This window comes from Bubalus bubalis, chromosome 18 (genome assembly GCF_019923935.1).
Source record: "Bubalus bubalis isolate 160015118507 breed Murrah chromosome 18, NDDB_SH_1, whole genome shotgun sequence".
Classification (NCBI taxonomy): domain Eukaryota; kingdom Metazoa; phylum Chordata; class Mammalia; order Artiodactyla; family Bovidae; genus Bubalus; species Bubalus bubalis.
The window spans coordinates 34,425,611-34,442,941 of record NC_059174.1 but is presented as its reverse complement, the minus strand read 5'-3'; the positions used below and the strand labels follow the sequence as shown (position 1 = coordinate 34,442,941).

Below are 17,331 nucleotides of genomic sequence, written 5' to 3'. Positions count from 1 at the left end.
AGCCATTAGCCACGTTATAAGCCATTTATTCAACAATCCTATACCCTAGACTGCTTTTGGCCCCTGGACTAGGCCCTCACTGCTCCTGGCATGGGGACCACACAGCCTGATAGAGCCACCCAGGGCTCAGAAACCCGGGGCCATAATGTCAGTGGCTATAACCGCTTCATCTGCCGCCGCTCCTGTCGGCGCTGCCGTTTCTCGTTGTGCTCTGGCGCTGGGGCGCCACTGTCCGCTGTGAACCAGGGGCCCAGGACATTGACCCACAGGAGGTAAAGAGCTCTGCCTGGAGCCTAGAAGAAAAAAAAGGTAACTTGAAGCCAGGTGCAGGAAATCAAAGAAGAGAAGGCTTAGATGCTTCGGCGGCTCCTCGGGAGCCCCGCAACCTACGTACCAGGAGCCAGAAGGACCAGATGTAGAGGGAGAAACAGCTGAGCACCTGCACAATAGCTGTCAGTAGGATCACATCTTTAAGGTGCCTGTGGAGAGAAGGGAAGCTGCAAGGGCCAAAAGTAGTAGCTGGGGAATTCCCTGCTGGTCCAGTGGTTAGGATTCCATGCTTTCACTGCTGAAGGCCTGGGTTCAATCCCTGGTTGGGGAACTAAGATCCCACAAACTGTGCAGCACAGCCAAAAATTTTTACATAAAAATAAGAGATGGGCCCTAGTTCAACTCCCTTCTACCCTCTTCAAGTTGCTGTGGGTCTTGGGCTATCTGGGCCCCAGCACCCCAGCCCTGGCGCTGCTCACCTGGGCTGACAGCGGGGGACACTCACTCTGCCATGCCCTGCTCCATGTTGAGATCCATTCCACCATCCACCAGGGCCCCATCCTCAGAGAAGGCTGCCCTTGCCATCGAGCTCATAGAGTGGTAGCTGGCCCCGTATACTGCCAGACTAAAGAGCAGGGCCATCTGTGGAACAAGAATGGGGGTGTTAAAAGGGCAGCCACTGACCCTATGGGCTTCCCACTTCCCAGGATGGGGGACACTTACCCAGGCCCAAAATGAGGCAGATGAGTAGAAGACGACCAAGGTCACAAGACAGTAAATGGCCTGTAAGCAGACACGGGTCAGGCTAGTATCAAAAGCTTACTTAACCATGGACCTTCCTTGACTCTGACTCTAGACCAGCTGATAAAAGGAGACAAATCATTTCTTACAGGGTTGGGGGAAGAGATCTGCTCCCAGAATATCCAGACACCCCTGACACAGGAAAGAAGCCCCTGTGCATTTAGGATGGGAAAGGCTCAAGTCCATTTGAGACTTACACCCTCTTTTTGCTTTTGTTTTTCGTTTTGACTATTCAGCACTTTCTCTGCACCAGGATTCTTTCTCATTTACTTGGCTGCACTCGGTCTTAATTTTAGCATATGGGATCTAGGGAGTCTTAGCCACTGGACCACCAGGGAAGTCCCTCTCTCTTATTTTTAATTGGAACTTTCTTCTGGAGCTTTGGCTGTCACACACCCCCACCACTCTACCCGACCAGACCTGACTATGGAACCTTGGGTGGGCACAGAAGCAAGGAGGGAGGCACTTACATTAGCCCCCAGTATGATTCGCAGGTAGAACTTCAGGGTCTCTTTGTTCTCCTCAAATATTTGCTTCTTCCCTCTCGTGCCCACTTTTCCTTTGGGCTGCAGAGAGATAACGAGATACTATCAAAATCCTCAGCAGTCAGGATCTTCCTTAGCCGCCCCACCATTCCGGTTAGCTGAATGGGCTTGACTGGAGTCCCTCTCCGGCCTCTGCTGGAGTAAACCCGATCTGGGCTGACGCTATCCTGCCTCAAGCCCCTCACATCTCTAGCTAGTCCTGATATTGTTCGATACCGACGCCCATCGCCCTCAGGCCCCTCGATGTCTGCAGCCCTGGTACTGTCTGCTACAGACTCCCAGCCCTCTCTGGCACCAGCTGTGGTATGGTCCTGGATGGCCACTGGATGGCGCCCCCCTCCAGTTGGGGGGGGGGGGGCATTGGATTGACCCATTTCCCTTGAAGCCCTTCCTCTGATTTCAGTCTCCCGGCCCCGGGAGCGTTTTGCCACGGGGACCACGCCCTACTCGCCCTCCTTACCGCCATAGTGAGACGCAAATACCCAACCAAGGAAAGAAGGGAGAGCGACCGAAACCGCACTCAGTTGGTACCACATCGGCAGCACATGCACTTCCGGTGCAGATCCAATACGTCACACCTGGGACGGAAGTTGGAGGTCCACTTCCTTCCCAAGCTCCGCCTTCCAGAGTCGGCGGGACTACACTTCCCAGAAAGCCTTGCGCGGGGGCGGAGGCGGCAGGGATGCGATGGCGGAGTCGCTGCCGCTGGAGGTGAGAGGAGGCCGCCCTCAGGCCTAGCTCGGGACAGGCCCCGCCCTCGGGGTCCCAGGCTGTGGGGAGGGGCTGTCAGACAGCTCTCCCGGCCCCGCCCGTCTGGCGGAAAAGACCCGGCCGGGAGATCCCTGGACCTGTAGGCTATGGGTAACGGCCCCGCCTTTGGGCCACTCTGTCCCCTTACCTTGGGGGACCATCCTCTCCTTCCCCATCGGCCCCAGGAGATAGCTGCTGTCACCTCAGCGAGGACAGGGCCTCTGCCTACCCCTGACCTCTTGAGATGGCCGTCCCTCCCTCTCAGTTCTGGAAGATGTCCGCTGCATCCCATCAGCCCCGAAGGGTAACCGATCTTACCCCCATTGGTCCCTTGGAATGGTCGCTCCATTCCCTTCCCTTCGAGAGACGGCTGCCCCTTCCCCTGGCGGTGGAAGACAGACTGCCCCTTCCCATCAACTTCGGGCATGGTCTCTGAGTTCCCTCACCGAGGACAGGCCTGCTCCCCACTTCCTCAGCCCCTAGTGATGGCCATCCGTGCCTCCTTCACCTTCATCCTTCATGGGATGTTTGCTCCTTCTACTTAAACTGGAGCAAGATCACTCTGCTGCTATTGTCGCGAGACAGATAAGTTTTGTCCCAGTGGCCTCTTGGGATGGCCTCTCCATCCTGTTTGCCCAGAAAGTTGGCAGCCCCCTCCCACTGCCCAAGAGAGACAGGGCACCCTTTCCCCATCGGCCCTTGGAATGATGTTCCACCCCCATTGAGTCCCCTGCGATGCCATCCTTTCCCCCTTCTGCCCCAGAGGATATCTGTCCCATCACCGTGGATCACAAAGATGACCAGTCATATCTCTAGTAGCTCCTTGGAATGGAGTTCCTGGGAAGGCCACTCCACTCTTAGCACTGCCTCTTCTGTTCCCTCTAGAAAGGCTTTCCCCCTTCTTAGCCTCCCCTCAGTGAGGACAGATTTGTTGCCCTCCTGTTGCTCTGTGGGTTGGCTGCTGAACCCCAGAAGACAGGATGGCCACTATCTTACCTCAGCTCAGACAAGTTTTCCTGCCTGCTCTTGGGGATCGGAGCGTGGTCAGTCCCAGCCCCCATCAAAGTTCTCTTACCCAGGCCTAGCCTCTCTGGCCCAGAGGCTGTTCTCACCAGTCATTCTCCTCTCAGTAATGATCTGTTTTATCTTCCCATCCCTTCCTTGAGCAAACCTTTGGTGAAAAGAGAGGTAAAAGACAGTCCATCCTTATTTAATTCAATCCAGTAAGTACTGACTGAGTACCTTCATGTACTAGCAATCAGGGAAGGGAAGAAGAGACCAAGTGGGCTGGTGAGGGTCAAGCTTAAGGGCATTCCAGTAAAAAGGTCCACATAGGCAAAAGGAAATAAGAAAATCAACATGCTGTGTTTGTAGGACACTGAGAAGACTGGCTTGTGGAAGCTCTGGGATCAGGGGTCCAGTCAGGCATGGAGGCCTGGCAGTGCTGACCCAGGAGAAGAAATTTTGTCTTGAGGGTATTGGCGAACCCCAAAGGTTTTCATCAGGAGTGCACTGAGACTGAAAGCTGTTTCTTAGGAAAATTAACCTTGTTGCAGTCTGTGGAATGATTAGCAAGGATGAACCTGGAGGCAAGGAGATCAGGTGGGAGACTGTGGAAGGAACCCTGGTCTGGGGTGATGAAGATCTGGGCTACTTAAGGTGGTAAGGTTTCAAAGGTAGAATTATTCATAACAGCAATCCAGGAACCATTTATGGACCATCTACTAGGTGTGAAGCATATTATATTAAATATATATATATATAATTTAATCCCTGTCATAAGACTGTGAGGGCAGCTGGTAAAGAATCCTCCTGCAATGCAGGAGACCTCAGTTCGATTCCTACGTTGGCAAGTTCCCCTGGAGAAGGGAAAGGCTACCCACTCTAATATTCTTGGGCTTCCCTGGTGACTCAGACGGTAAAGAATTCGTCTGCAATGTGGGAGACCTGGGTTTGATCCCTGGGTTGGGAAGATGCCCTGGAGAAGGGCATGGCAGCCTACTCCAGTATTCTTGCCTGGAGAATCCCCATGGACAGAGGAGCCTGGCGGGCTACAGTCCATGGGGTCGCAGAGTTGGACATGACTGAACAACTAAGCACAGCACATAAGACTGTGATCTAGATTTTTTTAATAACCCCATTTTACAGGTGTGGGTTGAGGTTCAGAGACATCACATACCTTGCCTGAGGTCACACAGCTAGGAACTAGTGGAGCTGGGATTTGAATGAGTCTAAGTAAAGGCTATGCTTTACACCTGTATCTGGAGCAAGGGACAGACGAGTATGAAGAGTATAAAGTTTTATCAGGATCTTCAGACGAGATGCTCTGTTGCCACTGAAGCTCGGGGGCTGGAAAGTTGGGAGGAGGGGCTGCTTTGGACTGAGGTGAAGGTGATGGTAAAACATTTGGATGAAGAATCCTGTGGACAGTTGGCAATACTAGACTAGCACATGAATGATAAAACAATATGGAATACTGAATTGTTGGTTATTCTTATAGAGGTAATTGTTAAAGCAATGCAAGTGAATTTATTATCCTAGAAAGTGAACAAATTTAAAGACTCAGGTCTGAGCCCTGGGAGCCACAGAAGAATCTAGAAACAGGGCAATTTGGAGTGGTGAGTGGAGCCCTAGAAAACACAGTCACAGAAGTCAAGGAGGGAAGATTCCAGAAGAAAAGAATAGTTAATATCAGATAATTCTTGGTCTCACAAGCAGCTCCCTTCCCCAGTCCCTAAGAAGGCCTCCACCCCCAGCCTCATACAGCATAGGTGGAGTGAGGGCCTTAGCCTGCCAGGATGGGTCTTGCTGAGAATTGTAACAGCTGGCTGAGAAGCCAAGTTGGCAGTGAAGAAGATGGAAGAGTGCAGTCCCAGTGTGACTTCCTGAAGATCAGCACTTGCCTTGCTGTGCTCTAGATCCTACGCAAGACACTTGACCAGGATATTTAACTGTCACAGCAACCCACTTAAATCTCACTACAACTGTCTTGTTATAGATAAGAAAAATAAGGCTCAGAGGGGTCAGTTGAGAGAATAAGGATCTAAACTAGGTTCATCTAGTCCCAGTGCCCAGGCCCTTTTTATCAAATTGAGCAGGAAGTTTGATTTTTATCAGAACAAACCTGCATCCAGATGGTGCTCAGGAAAGGTTTGTTCCCAGTAAAGATACCTGGAGACCGGAGAGGAGAAGTGAAGACTCTCTGAAGCTTAGGATCCAAGATGAGCTAGAAGCCAGCACTCTAGTCCCCTCTGACCTACCGTGCTGCCAGAAAGAGAAGATTTCAGAGGGCCCCACCAGCACTAACAGCCCCGATGCCCTGTCTTTTTCCCTCAGATGGTCACATATATTCTGAGCTTCCTGCCTCTGTCAGATCAGAAAGAGGCCTCCCTCGTGAGCCGGGCTTGGTACTGTGCAGCCCAGATTGCCCTTCGGGAGGTAAGGTGCCTACCCTCACCTACCCCATTCCCAGTGGTCTCACTTTAGCTTGCTTGTGGCCCTGCTCATACATCATCCATCCATTCATTTCTGCATATTTATTCATACATACTTGGCTCTGGGTCCAGTACTGGGACTCTACAGATGAACCAAACATAGTCCCCTCTCCTGAGAAACTCAGTCCAGTGAAGGAAAAAGACAAATACCTGAGTGACCATGATGTTGTGTGCTCAGGGCATTGGCATGAAGGGGGCCAAGGGAACATGAAGGACACGGAAGGAGACTGGCAGCATCAGGGAAGGCTTCCTGAAGGAACAGGATGAGGAGCATGAAGGTTGGTCTTCAGGACTCATAACCGCACTGGCGAAGGCACCAAGGTGTGAAATAGTTCTGGAAACGACCACCCAGGTTCGCTATGACTGGAACTTAGGTGTGTGGGAGAGAAGTGGTGGGAGATGAGGCTAGAAAGGGGTCAGACAGCAAGACAGATGTGGCAGGTGGTATTGCTAGGGCTTTCTCCTGGTTACCATCATGGGTAACCAGGTAACCCATGGAACTTTAGGAACATTAAAGGAACATTAGGCAGGGGAGTGACATGCATTGATTTATGTCTTAGACCTCCACAGTGCAGAGTGGACTGAGAGGTGAGTCGTAGGGAGACAACCCACTAGGAGGTGAGTGCAGGCATTTGTGTTAGTTTGGAAGGCAAGCAATGAGTGCCCTTTGTTTCAGTTTTGACTGTCACTGAGGTTGAACAATTTTCTCATTAGCAGACCATTTATATTTCCCTCTTTTGTGTATTTCTGTTCCTTGTCTAATTATTGGGGTCTTAGTATTTTTCTTATCGATTTGTATGAACTTTTTATACATTAAAGAAGTTAATCTTTTACATACTTACTGAAATATATTCCTCATATATTTGTCTTTTTAAATTTGATTTGTAGATATGTGTTATTTATGAGATATACAGGGGTTAAATTTCTGGGTTGTTGACTCTGAACATCCTTTTCTTTATTTCTGCCATTGCTTTAGAGATACTTTGCCTCTTCAGAGATCTGATAAATATACACTCATATTTTGCTTTTATTTTAAATTTGGATTTACTTCTTAGATCAGTTTTAGGTTCACAGCAAAACTGTTTTATGGCTTGAATTTTTATATATATATATATATATATTTGGTGTAATTTATTTTGACTTGTGCTGTAAGGTAAGGAGCTAAACTGATTAGTTTTCCAGTAGCCCAAGTACCATTTATGTATAATGGATTGGAAGCCTCCTCTGTCAAATTTTAAATGAGTGTTTAAGTACGGTCTGTTGTTGAGTTCTCTCTCCAGTGTCATTGAGCCTAGTTTCTAAAGAAATTTGATTTGAACTTGTTGAAAATTTGAAGTATAAAACATCTAAATGGTGAGATCCAGTTGGTAGTTGGACTTCTGAGAGAGGAATTCAAGGGAAAGATCCGGGTAATAAATATAGGTGAAGGTGTCATTTAAGAACGGACGGAGGTTTAAGCCTTGGATCTCAGTCACTTTCCCTGGGGAGAACAAGAGGAGCCAGAAGAGCAGGCCACAGAGACTGCCCAGGAAGGATACCAGTCCAGAGGCAAGCAGAGGAGGAGGGGCCTGTAGAGAGGCCTCCCTCATCTGGATGGTGATGCTACCTCTGTGCCCAGCACTGTGCTAGGCCCCAGGGCTGGGGCAGACACAGCGCTCAGAGTTAATAGTGAGAGAGACAGCACTGCACTCAAAATCTTAAGAAAGGTGCACAGACGCATACCAAAGATGCAGAGAAGATTCACAGAAGACTTCATGGAGAAGGGGATGCTTGTGTTAAATCTTAAGAGAGGATACATATTTTGTTAAGGAATAGGTGAGAGGTCAGACCCCCCCCCCCCAACCCCCAGAAAAAAACAGGTGAACCCAGGTATGGAAGTATGAGACAGTGGTCTGAAATTAGCATTCCAGAGCCAGAGTGCAGAGCAGGCATGGGAAAGCTGGGGCCGAAGAAGTAGGCAGGGGGCTGACATAAAAGGGCTTGAATGCCAGCCAAGAAGCTCAGCTTCCATCCTGTGCAGTGGTGAACCATCAAAGGGCCTGAAAAGTGTGGTCAGCTGCCTTTTGTCAGGATCACTTACCAAGAGTAGACTGGAGCCAGAGAGGCTGAAGGCCAAGAGGAAATAGGAGATGGGCTGGAAAGGACCTTGGGCACTGTGGATATGAGGGAGCAGTCTAGGATGATTCCCAGATTTCTGACTTAGGTGATTTGGTAGAAGGCGCTGTGAGTTTGGGAGAAGCGGGGATAAGGCAGTAAATTCAGATTGGGCCATACTGCATCCTTGTATCTGGAGAGAGGTCCATAAGGCCATGGCTCCCAGTATCTGGTGCTCAGGAAGAAGGTGTGGGAAACAGAGTAGGTGGAATGGGATGAAGTCTGCTGGGGTGCACGTGGAGGGAAACTCTGTGTGTGTGTGTGGTGGAATGGAACAATTCATGGAGAACCCACTGGTCCATGGGTTGGGTCTTTCTGCTCTTTGATGACCCCAAATGGGGAGCAGGCTAGAAGGTAGGAGAGACAAGAGGCCAGAGTCTCAGAACCCCCAGTAGGAGAGAACACCAGGGAGACAGGCCATCCCGAGTAGGCACCATGGCGCAGCAGAGAGGAAGGACACTTGTGGGAGGTCTGCAGAGGAGCCCTCAGGTGTTGGTGACCTTGATGGAGAGGGGCTGTTTCTGGGAATGAAGGATTCTGTGGGGACAGTGGTGGAGGGGTCAGTGGGCAAAGCTATGGTCAAGAGGTGGCCGCAGTGGGTATGGGCACCCATGTGCTTCCAAAAAGCATGATGGTAAAGGGGAGGGGCGAGGGGGGTTGCAGAGTCAAGGGAAGCCTTTGTTAAGACTCTGGGGTGTTTGTGGACTCTGAGGAAGGAGAAGTGGAAAGGCAGAGATTTCGGGGTTCACAGAGGAGAGGGTAGGGACAGGCTCAGTAGGCTGGGAGAACGGGGTCTCCTTGAACCCAAGAGCAAAATAGGGAAGGAGGTTCTGATGAGTCCTGCCAAGGATGGGCTGGTGCATGTGAACAGGGCAGGAGGGCCTTCCCACCTAAGGGCTTTGGTTTCTATTTGAAACATCTCTGAGAAGGCTGGAGTGAGGGCAGGGAGCTGCAGTAGCATCAGGGGCTTGGAAAGAAGTCTAGGGGAGTGAGAAGAGAGGGGGGCTGTGAGGAGAGGGGTGCCAGTGCAGACAGGAAGGGAGGCTGTGACTTCCTCGGACAGCACATACCCAGAGGCGGCCATGGTCTCATCATCCCTGGCTGGCAGAGGGCACAGAGAGCAGGTGCACCCACATGATGGGCAGGGCCATGGGGGCCCTCACGAGAGGCCATCAGTCAGGGAGGCTTCTTGGAGTCTAGCAAAGAAGCAGGGTGCAGAAGAAGCCAAGTGGGCAGTCAGGCCCTAGGGATGAAGGTGAGACTGGAACAAGAGTGAGGGAAGGAAGAGGAGGAGGAGGCCGGGGTCAGAGTTTGGGATCCAGAGTCTACCATTTTAGCACTGGAGCTTCTGCAGTGAACCCTGAGCTCCAGATAGAGCACTGACAAAGACCCGTTCGGTGACTCTGCAAAGCTCAGCCCCCTACTCCACCGCCAAGACTGGGAGCCCTGGGAAGCCAGGCCACAGATACCTGGGCATCTAGGGCCGACACCACCGAACAATCTCTGGAGCCCTATTGGCAGGAACCATCTCCCAGGGTGCAGCGGGTTGAGGAGGTGGTGCCCCAGCTAGTAGATGCTGTGGAAGATTCTGGCTCACCAAGGCCAAGCTGTGTGGCTCCAGGCCAGGCTAGGATGCTCGACTTGGTAACTTCTTAATCTCCCTCACCTGCCCCGACTTAATTCCACTTTTTCTCAAATAAGCAGACAGACAAAGGCAGCACCTGACATACACCTGGGCTCCGTCCATACCTGGGACTGGGGTGGAAGTGCTGCCACCGGGCTGGTCACTGTGAAGATCTCAAGATGGCTCCTGCCCCCTGCTGCCTTTTCCTGCCTGAGTTGTCTATAAAAGCCTCTAGATATGAGCCCCAAAGTCTTATTCCTGTCTGGAGACCAAAGCCCCTAGGCGCCAGGACATAGGCTTCCTCAAGGTCCTTCTGGAAAACAGGCGTGCTAACTTTGGATTCCTGTGCTGGCAGACAGGAGGGTCATGTCTCTCTCAGATGGCTTTCCAAGTCTGCACACAGGCCTGCTGTCTCAGCTCAGGACTTCAGTAGTTACAATAGAGTCCTGGCCTCTCACAGTCAAGGGACGTGTATTGCTTTTAGCAGGTTTAGGGCATTTTCCAAATGAGTCTGCATTTACTCTCAAGATGCCAGCATTAAGAAGGGAGGAGACGGGGGGCTAGTTGGCCCCTCTGTGCTGAGGCAACTGAAGCTGGAGCAGGTACCCCTGTTGTACTCCCTTGGGGCTTTAGAAGCATCTTCCCAGGCCCTGGGGAGGGGCACTTTCCTACACTGGGGCAAAGACCAGAACCCAGAAGGCTGCCGCTCGGCCCCCACAGACAGTAAATATCCCCAACAGACTGCTCCTGGACTTCTGTATGAGTCCCAGGTAGACCACCTGGGTGATGGCTTAGAGGCTGTCTTCTCCCCACCAAGAAAAACTGTGGGGAGCAGGGAGGTGGCCTCAAAACTCACCCGGCCCCATAGTTGGAAGTCCTTTAGGCCAGGCCCTGCCCCTTCACTAGGTAGCTCTTGGGGCCACCTGCCAGCCCTGCACTTGGACCTGGGCTGTTCGTTTACCTTGTGTATAAGAAGGCAGTGGGAGAGGGAAGAACACTGCTGGCAGCCAAGGCTCAGGCAGATAGGGAAAGAAGGAAGATTGAAGGCGGCTGGAGCTGGGGGCTGTGGGGTGCCATGTGACTGGTGGGGGCAGGTGCTGCCTGGCAACCAGCACTGCTCTACACTCCCCCAACCAGAGTTCATTCTACTCATCATGAGACTGGCTCATCTAGCACTGCAGGGCTTTGAAATGGCTGGAGGCATGCTTTACCGTTCTTTTCTAAAACCTTTTCTCCTTGATTTTTTCAGTACGCTCCCCAGCCTCACACACTGGCATCTTTGCTAGCTCTCCTTCAATCTGAGAGAGGGACCCAGGTCTCTGGCGTCCCCATGGCGTCCCCACTCCCCACTGTCTCCTGGTGTCCACGGCGGGGATCTATGGGCAGAGCTCCTCTCACCTGAATTGACCATGGGGTCTGAACTGGGCACCTGGTTTGACTCCCAGACTCCCATGAAATTGGTGGGAGCTGGTCTCTGTCTTACCACAGGCTCGTTCCCGGAACAACAGCCCTCGGGGGCTGCTTCTCTCTGGGGCAGAAGCCAGGCGGGGTCTCCACACCTGGAATGAGTTCCACCTGTCTTCCTGGAAGAATCCTGTTGATAAGCATCTTGCAGGGAGCGCATATTACGCATCATTTTGACCTTTCTGGTTCCCTTTTGATGATTTTCTGTGGGGGACAAGCAGGGAATGTCAGCTTATTCTTCCTGTTACTCATTGGACAGGTTTCTGGGGGAGCCTGCTTGTGAAAACAAGAATCTATGAGTATCACTTGCCTGCAGCCTGGGCGTTGGTGGGGGTAGAGAAATGGGGCTAGGGTTTCAGAAGCCAAGCCCTCTTCTCCCTCCCCCACAGACCAGTTCCACAATTCCTGTACTTTCTGTCCTTTGGCTCCCTCTGGCACAAGATCAGGGAAGCTTCTCTGAAAACAACTACTGGCGGGTCCTCACACTCCTAAACAAGCCAACCCTTCCCGACAACTAGCCCTGAGCTTGCCACCCCGCCCCACCGGAATCCAGCTCTGTGCTCCCCAAGCTCCCCGGTTCCTCTCCAGTAGGGCCAACCTCCTCCCTGCCTCTGAAATTCGTTCTCTGAGCTCCTGTCCACAGAAATAGACACTTCTCCCTCCTCACCTGCAGGAATCAGACAGACCCTCCAGAGATAAGACCAGGGATCACAAGCGCATCTCGAACCTCCAGCCTAAAGGGCCTTCACGTGTGCGTATACGTACGCATACACGCATGCGCACACCACACTTACATGCGTAGGCATATTTTTCACTTACACACAAAAGCCAGGTTTGCAAACATTTTTGTGGCCGAGACACTGAGGCCACCAGGGTACCTTGGCCTCACTGCCTGCCCCAGATCTCTGGCATCTGGGCCACAGGGCGTTGTGGTGAGCGACACCTGCCGTTGCTTCTTCCCGCCTTCAGCTGCTCTGAGGGCTATTTATATGCTCTTGAGAAAGTGGGGGAGGCTGATTGCTTAGCTAACACTAAGCTGAGGCCCTGGATTTGGAGTCCGTGGGTCCCAAGGCCACCTTCTGCAAGTCCCCAAAGTTGGGGTCCAGAATGCTTTGTCCTCCTGCTCCCAGGGGCCTTCGCTGGCTCTCTTCCAGGGCACCCCCCAGCCCTCCTGTACCCAGCATGCCAAGTCCCCACTCTGGCCCAGCCTCTCCATAGGCGCTCAGCCCCGGCCATCACTAACTTTCTGTCCTCCCCTTGTAGTCCTCCCCCTTGAGCCCCAGTATGACCCGTCCTCCCTGCTCCCACGTCCCATCAGCACCCCGTCAGGCACGTGACACCACAGTGGGTTCCCGTTGTAGAAGGGCCCTTCCCTGGTCTTCCCTCAAACTCTGGCCAGCAAATTGCCACCAGACTCAATGGCTGGCACACTGTGAGGCCAGAGGGCTAACCCCAGGCCCGCTGCTGCCTTGTAGGCCAGCGTGCAGTACAACATCCCCGTGTCGTCTGCCTCCCTTCCGGCCATCAAGAGCCTGGGTCTCAGGGGCATCACCTGCATCAGCCTGACCAACCTGGATGGCTCACCGGCTTCACTCCAGGTGTTGCGTTCTGTTACCCACCACTTGGGCCCGCACCTGCAGAGCTTGTGCCTTGGTGGGGGCAGCCCCACAGAGGCCTCCTTCGTGGCCCTGATCCTGGGCTGCCCGGCTCTGCGTATCCTAGACCTCAGTGGCTGCAACAGCCTCTTCACGTCAGGCATGCTGCTGGCTCAGCCCCAGACGGCGCAGCAGGTCCAGCAGGCGCTGAGCGGCCTTCGTGAGCTCAGCCTGGCTAGCCTTCGGGACCTGGCCGACCTCAGCTTCAACCGGCTCAGCAGTTGTGCCCCCTGCCTGGAGCGCCTCTCCTTGGCCTACTGCCACCTCACCTTCCAGCTAGGCCCAGCCTGGGGCACCATCGGCCCCCAGGACTCCTCCCCCTCCCAACTCTCCTTCCGCAACCTGCTGCGATTCCTGAAGGAGCGGGCCGGCAGGCTGCACGCCCTGGACCTGAGCGGCACTGGTTTGCCGCCCGAGGCCCTGCGGGCACTGGGCCAGGTGGCCGGGCTGCAGCTGCAGGAACTGAGCCTGCATAGCTGCCGGGACCTCTCCACAGAGGCTGTGGCCACCCTTTGCCACCAGCAACCAGGACTTACCTCCCTGGACCTCAGTGGCTGCTCAGAACTGGCTGATGGAGCAGTCCTGGCCGTGAGCCGGGGCCTGCGGCACCTGCGGCGCCTGAGCCTGAGGAAGCTGCAGCGACTGACAGATGCGGGATGCTCAGCCCTAGGGGGCCTGCGGGAGCTGCAGAGCCTCGACATGGCCGAGTGCTGCCTGGTGAGAGGGCAGGAACTGGCCCAGTCCCTGGGCTCGGTGTGCGCAGCTCCACCCCCACTGGCCTCCCTCAGCCTGGCCTACTGCTCCTCACTCAAGGTGAGCGTTCCACCCCTTCCTTCCATCCTCACCAGGGCCAGGGATTAGGGGAACTGGGAGCCTGGCACCAGGGAGGTGCCCCATGTTTGTGTCCAAGTGAACTGGAAGAGGAAAGGTGCCTAGACAGACAGTGCTGCTGCCCACACTCCTCCCTGCAGCCCCCGTGGTGGGTCCCTGCAGAGGGAGGTCCCGGAGACCAGAGGGGCCCACCCACAAGGTGACCCACACCTCACAAGTCCAGTGCTTGGTGATCACTGCAGTCTCAGGAGGGGACTGAGGGCGGGTGTTCCCGGGGCAGGGGTGACAGAACCAAGCCCTGGGGGATGGGGCACCAAGGTTACACAGCAGTAGTTGCTCAGGAGGGGCCCTGGGGAGGCCATGTGACAAGGAAGGAAGAGGGTCATTTCTTGGTTGATGCCGGTTACTTCAATAGGGCTCAGCCCTGTCCCTCTGGGTGGTGTCCCTGTCTTAGCAGTGTTGCCCTCTCCCTCTTTAGCAGATTATTCCTTCAATCTATGGCTGTGCCCAGAGCATTCCCCACCTGAAAACTGTCTCAACATTTTCCCCCAAGTGCCTCTCTTCTCTTGCCCTACTCCATTCTCACTGTGTCGATCGTGTGTCTCTTAGCCATTCTTTCTGGAGGCCCATGTTCCCATGTCTGCATCTCTACAGAGCAGCTTCCTCTGTCCTGCCCCTAGTTCTTGCCCCGCCATCCCCCAACTGCTCCTGGCAGGTGGCAGCTCTGCCATATGTCCCCCCAGTTCTAGAGGGAGCGTATCTGATTGACTGGTGCTGGGAGCACAGAGAAGGTGAACACCTTAGAGATTTTCACCTGCATCCTTCCCACACCAGCCAATCTAGGTATTTGTCCTTCTCCCTGGGTCCCCCTTCTCAGCCCACCACGTCCACTGTGACACACAGCACAGGAACACTGATGCACCCTTCCTTGGGCCCTGTGAGAGTCTCCTGTTGCCTGTGGGGCTGTAATTTTGGGCAGAACCTTCCTAGGGACCCCTCCCTGCCTGAGCAGCAAAGGCTTCCTCCTACAGCCCCACCAAGAGCTGGAGCACTAGGCCTCCAGCCCTAAGGACCCCTCTTCCTGGCCTCAGGGCCCCTGTGGCCATGCTGCAGGCCCCGTGGGAGCTGGACCTCACAGCCTGCCACGCCTCGTGACACAGGCAACGGGCACCTCCCCATCATCCGCTCCCTTTTCCACTTCCCTCCTAGGATGCCTCGGTGCTCTCCCTGATCCCAGGGCTGGGCCCACGCCTCAGGGTGCTAGACTTGTCCTCCTGTGTGGCCCTCACCAACCAGACCCTGCAGGCCATCTGTATCTACCTCACCCGCCTCTCAGTCCTGCGCCTGGCCTGGTGCAAGGAGCTGGGTGACTGGGGGCTCCTGGGGCTGGGGGGGCCCATCCAGGCACCTTCGCAGGAGCCTCAGGTGCGAGACCCTCAAAGTCATGGCGGGTGGGGGGCCCCTGGGCTCAGCTGCCCTCCTTCATCCCTCTCTGGCAACAGTTGAGGGCCAAACTCAGGAGGAACCTGAGCAGGAGCTTCCTCCCACAGCCCCACGAAGAGCTGGAGTACCGGGCCTCCAGCCCCAAGGACCGCTCTCCCCAGCCACAGGGCCCCTCCCTGCTCATGCTGCAGGCCCTGCAGGAGCTGGACCTCACAGCCTGCAGCAAGCTGACTGATGCCAGTTTAACCAAGGTGTGAGGCTGGGGGCGTGGATAGGCTGAGGACCCCAGGGCTAGAGCTTTTTGCTTGGAACAAGCCCTTTTCTCGTGGGCTTCTGCTGGATGTGGCAGTTCCTCTGGCTGGGGGTACGGGGAGCCGGAAGGGCTCCAGGGCCTCGTTACCCTCCCTGTCCCTACCGCATCCTCGCAGGTGCTCCGGTTCCCCCAGCTGAGGCAGCTGTCACTGAGCCTGCTGCCAGCACTCACAGACAAGGCCTTGGTGGCTGTGGCCAAGGGCTGCCCCAGCCTGGAGCGCTTGGCGCTGAGCCACTGCAGCCTCCTCAGCGACCAGGGCTGGGCGCAGGCGGCCAGCTCCTGGCCGAGGCTGCAGCACCTCAACCTGTCCAGCTGCAGTCAGCTCACGGAGCAGTTGAGTGTGTCGGGGGCTGCCCACGGTGGGGGCTGGCTGGGCCTGGGCTGGGTCAGGTGCTCACTCGGCAGCTTCCCTGCAGAACTCTGGATTCCATCGGGCAGGCGTGCAGGCAGCTGCGGATGGTAGATGTGGCCATGTGTCCCGGCATCAGCATAGCCTCCGTCAGGCGCTTCCAAGCCCGACTGCCTGAGGTGATCTGCATCCAGTCCCGCTTCGTGGGAGGGGCGGACCTGACCCTAACGCTCTGAGGCCAGATCAGTGACAGGTGGCTCGGCCTCTGTCACCTCCAGCATCCCCGGCCCTGGCCTCTTGACCTGGAGTTTGACTCAGCGCCTCCTGCCCCTCTCTGTTACATGCCCCAGAGGGCCTTCCCCAAGCTAGAAACCCCTTCACTGGGTCTGAGAGTGGGATGATACCAGGACAGCCCACCGGGCTTCTTGCCTGCCTGCCGCACAGCCCACAGGAACCTTCTCCAGGTACATGGCACTGCCACAGGCCCCCGAAAATGCCAGATCCTGCTCGCCTGTCCAGGCATGGGTCCAGAGGCCAGGCCATTGGTGGGCTGGGTCTGGTGCTAGAAAAAGTGGACCCCGGTACCTTTTGTTCCACCCACTTCTCACACTAAGGCCTGTGCCCGGCCTTGTTCCCTACAGCTCTCCCAGCGCCCCCACCAGCACTGAGTTTTAGCAGCTAAGCCACAGTCTTTGCTGTATACCCAAGATTAAAAATTCCAGATCTTTCTTCCTTGTCTGAAGTTCTCAGACCAAAGGGCCCCTCCCCACCTCAGTGAAGCGGCCCGGCCCAGCCCAGGGACAATGTGTAGGAAATGCCAGAGGGACAGACAGCTTCTTTCTCACACCTGGCCCAACAAGTGCCCCAAGCAGGTCCTAGCTTCTTCCCCACATGGTGGGAGATGCCAGAGGCGTCTCCCCAGCACGAGCCCTGGCACATGTCCCACGGCAAAGCCATGTCCATGTGAAGATCCCAGGAGCATAGTGATTAAAGGATGGCTGAGTCAATGGGGTTGTTTTTCAGCATACACACATAAGACATGAGAGAGAGAACATCTCTGGGTAGGAAAGGTCATTAGAGGTCCAACCTTCTAAAACAGAGAAAGAAGCTCCTGGGCCTGGGAGCCCAGGGGAGCAGTGAGCTTAGCCTGGGAAGTCAAGGAAAGTGAAAGAAGTCAAGTCGGTGAAAGCAGAGGGAGGAAATGGGACAAATAAGCAGAAGGGACCAGGGAGGTGCAGGTGGGCAGGCCAGAGTTGGCGCTGGGTGGGGGTAGGGGGTTCCCAGCCCCCAGAGTGAGCAGGGAGGATGCCAGCTTGGACAAAGCATCAAGAACTCTGTAAGCTGCAGTCACGCTGTTGAAAAGGGTAAACCACGGCATGTCTGCGTCCCAGCTCAGTTCTGTTCAGTCATGGCACCATGACCATTATTCGTGGACAACAGGGAGACACGGGAGAATACCGGAGGGGGTGATGTGTGTAATCAGGTCAGTTTCCTGTTTGAGAAAGCAGTTGGAGTATGTGGTATTGAGAAGGCTGGAGGGGCAAGACAGGAAGCAGGAAGTCAGGAGGTTCTTGCCAAGATGATGGTGGCCTGAATGAGGGACTGGAGACATTGAGAAAGAACTGAAGGTATCAGGAG

The 17,331-nt window shown here is 54.6% G+C and overlaps 2 protein-coding genes across 5 annotated transcripts; one reads left to right on the top strand and one right to left on the bottom strand.

Moving 5' to 3' along the window:
* Nucleotides 1-10: 10 nt before the first annotated feature.
* TMEM208 (transmembrane protein 208) lies at nt 11-11,851 on the bottom strand. Of its 3 annotated transcripts, XR_006546340.1 has the most exons (7): nt 11,770-11,851; nt 11,122-11,306; nt 1,542-1,637; nt 994-1,053; nt 750-912; nt 395-479; nt 236-293 (listed from the first exon to the last, which is right to left on the bottom strand). XR_006546340.1 is itself a non-coding variant. In XM_044932048.1 (6 exons), exons 1-6 carry the CDS (start codon nt 11,272-11,274, stop codon nt 156-158), a joined length of 669 nt encoding a protein of 222 aa, XP_044787983.1. In that variant the 5' UTR covers nt 11,275-11,277; the 3' UTR covers nt 11-155. The 3 variants fall into 3 exon arrangements, 2 of the variants coding, with proteins under 2 accessions (XP_044787983.1, XP_006072114.1); XM_044932048.1 differs by lacking the exon at nt 11,770-11,851 and having other exon boundaries at nt 11-293; nt 776-912; nt 11,122-11,277; XM_006072052.3 differs by lacking the exons at nt 11,122-11,306; nt 11,770-11,851 and adding an exon at nt 2,077-2,217 and having other exon boundaries at nt 11-293; nt 776-912.
* LRRC29 (leucine rich repeat containing 29) lies at nt 2,256-16,421 on the top strand. 2 transcript variants are annotated; one of them, XM_044932041.1, is made up of 7 exons: nt 2,256-2,327; nt 5,703-5,804; nt 12,578-13,570; nt 14,798-15,013; nt 15,139-15,282; nt 15,460-15,677; nt 15,761-16,421. In XM_044932041.1, exons 1-7 carry the CDS (start codon nt 2,304-2,306, stop codon nt 15,927-15,929), a joined length of 1,866 nt encoding a protein of 621 aa, XP_044787976.1. In that variant the 5' UTR covers nt 2,256-2,303; the 3' UTR covers nt 15,930-16,421. The 2 variants fall into 2 exon arrangements, 1 of the variants encoding a protein (XP_044787976.1); XR_006546335.1 differs by lacking the exons at nt 14,798-15,013; nt 15,139-15,282; nt 15,460-15,677; nt 15,761-16,421 and having other exon boundaries at nt 2,289-2,327; nt 6,039-12,669.
* Nucleotides 16,422-17,331: the final 910 nt, after the last annotated feature.

Bases quoted from the DNA above. Each gene is read 5' to 3' on its own strand.
- LRRC29 (XM_044932041.1), top strand. From the start codon at position 2,304: ATGGCGGAGTCGCTGCCGCTGGAG. The intron at 15,014-15,138 runs GTGCGAGACCCT...TTCCTCCCACAG, and splicing joins CACCTTCGCAGGAGCCTCAG to CCCCACGAAGAGCTGGAGTA. The intron at 15,283-15,459 runs GTGTGAGGCTGG...GCATCCTCGCAG, and splicing joins CTGATGCCAGTTTAACCAAG to GTGCTCCGGTTCCCCCAGCT.
- TMEM208 (XM_044932048.1), bottom strand. From the start codon at position 11,274: ATGATGCGTAATATGCGCTCCCTGCAAGATGCTTATCAACAGGATTCT. The intron at 1,054-1,541 runs GTAAGTGCCTCC...GTCTGCTTACAG, and splicing joins GAATCATACTGGGGGCTAAT to GCCATTTACTGTCTTGTGAC. The intron at 480-775 runs GTGAGTGTCCCC...TTCTCTCCACAG, and splicing joins ATGGAGCAGGGCATGGCAGA to GCACCTTAAAGATGTGATCC.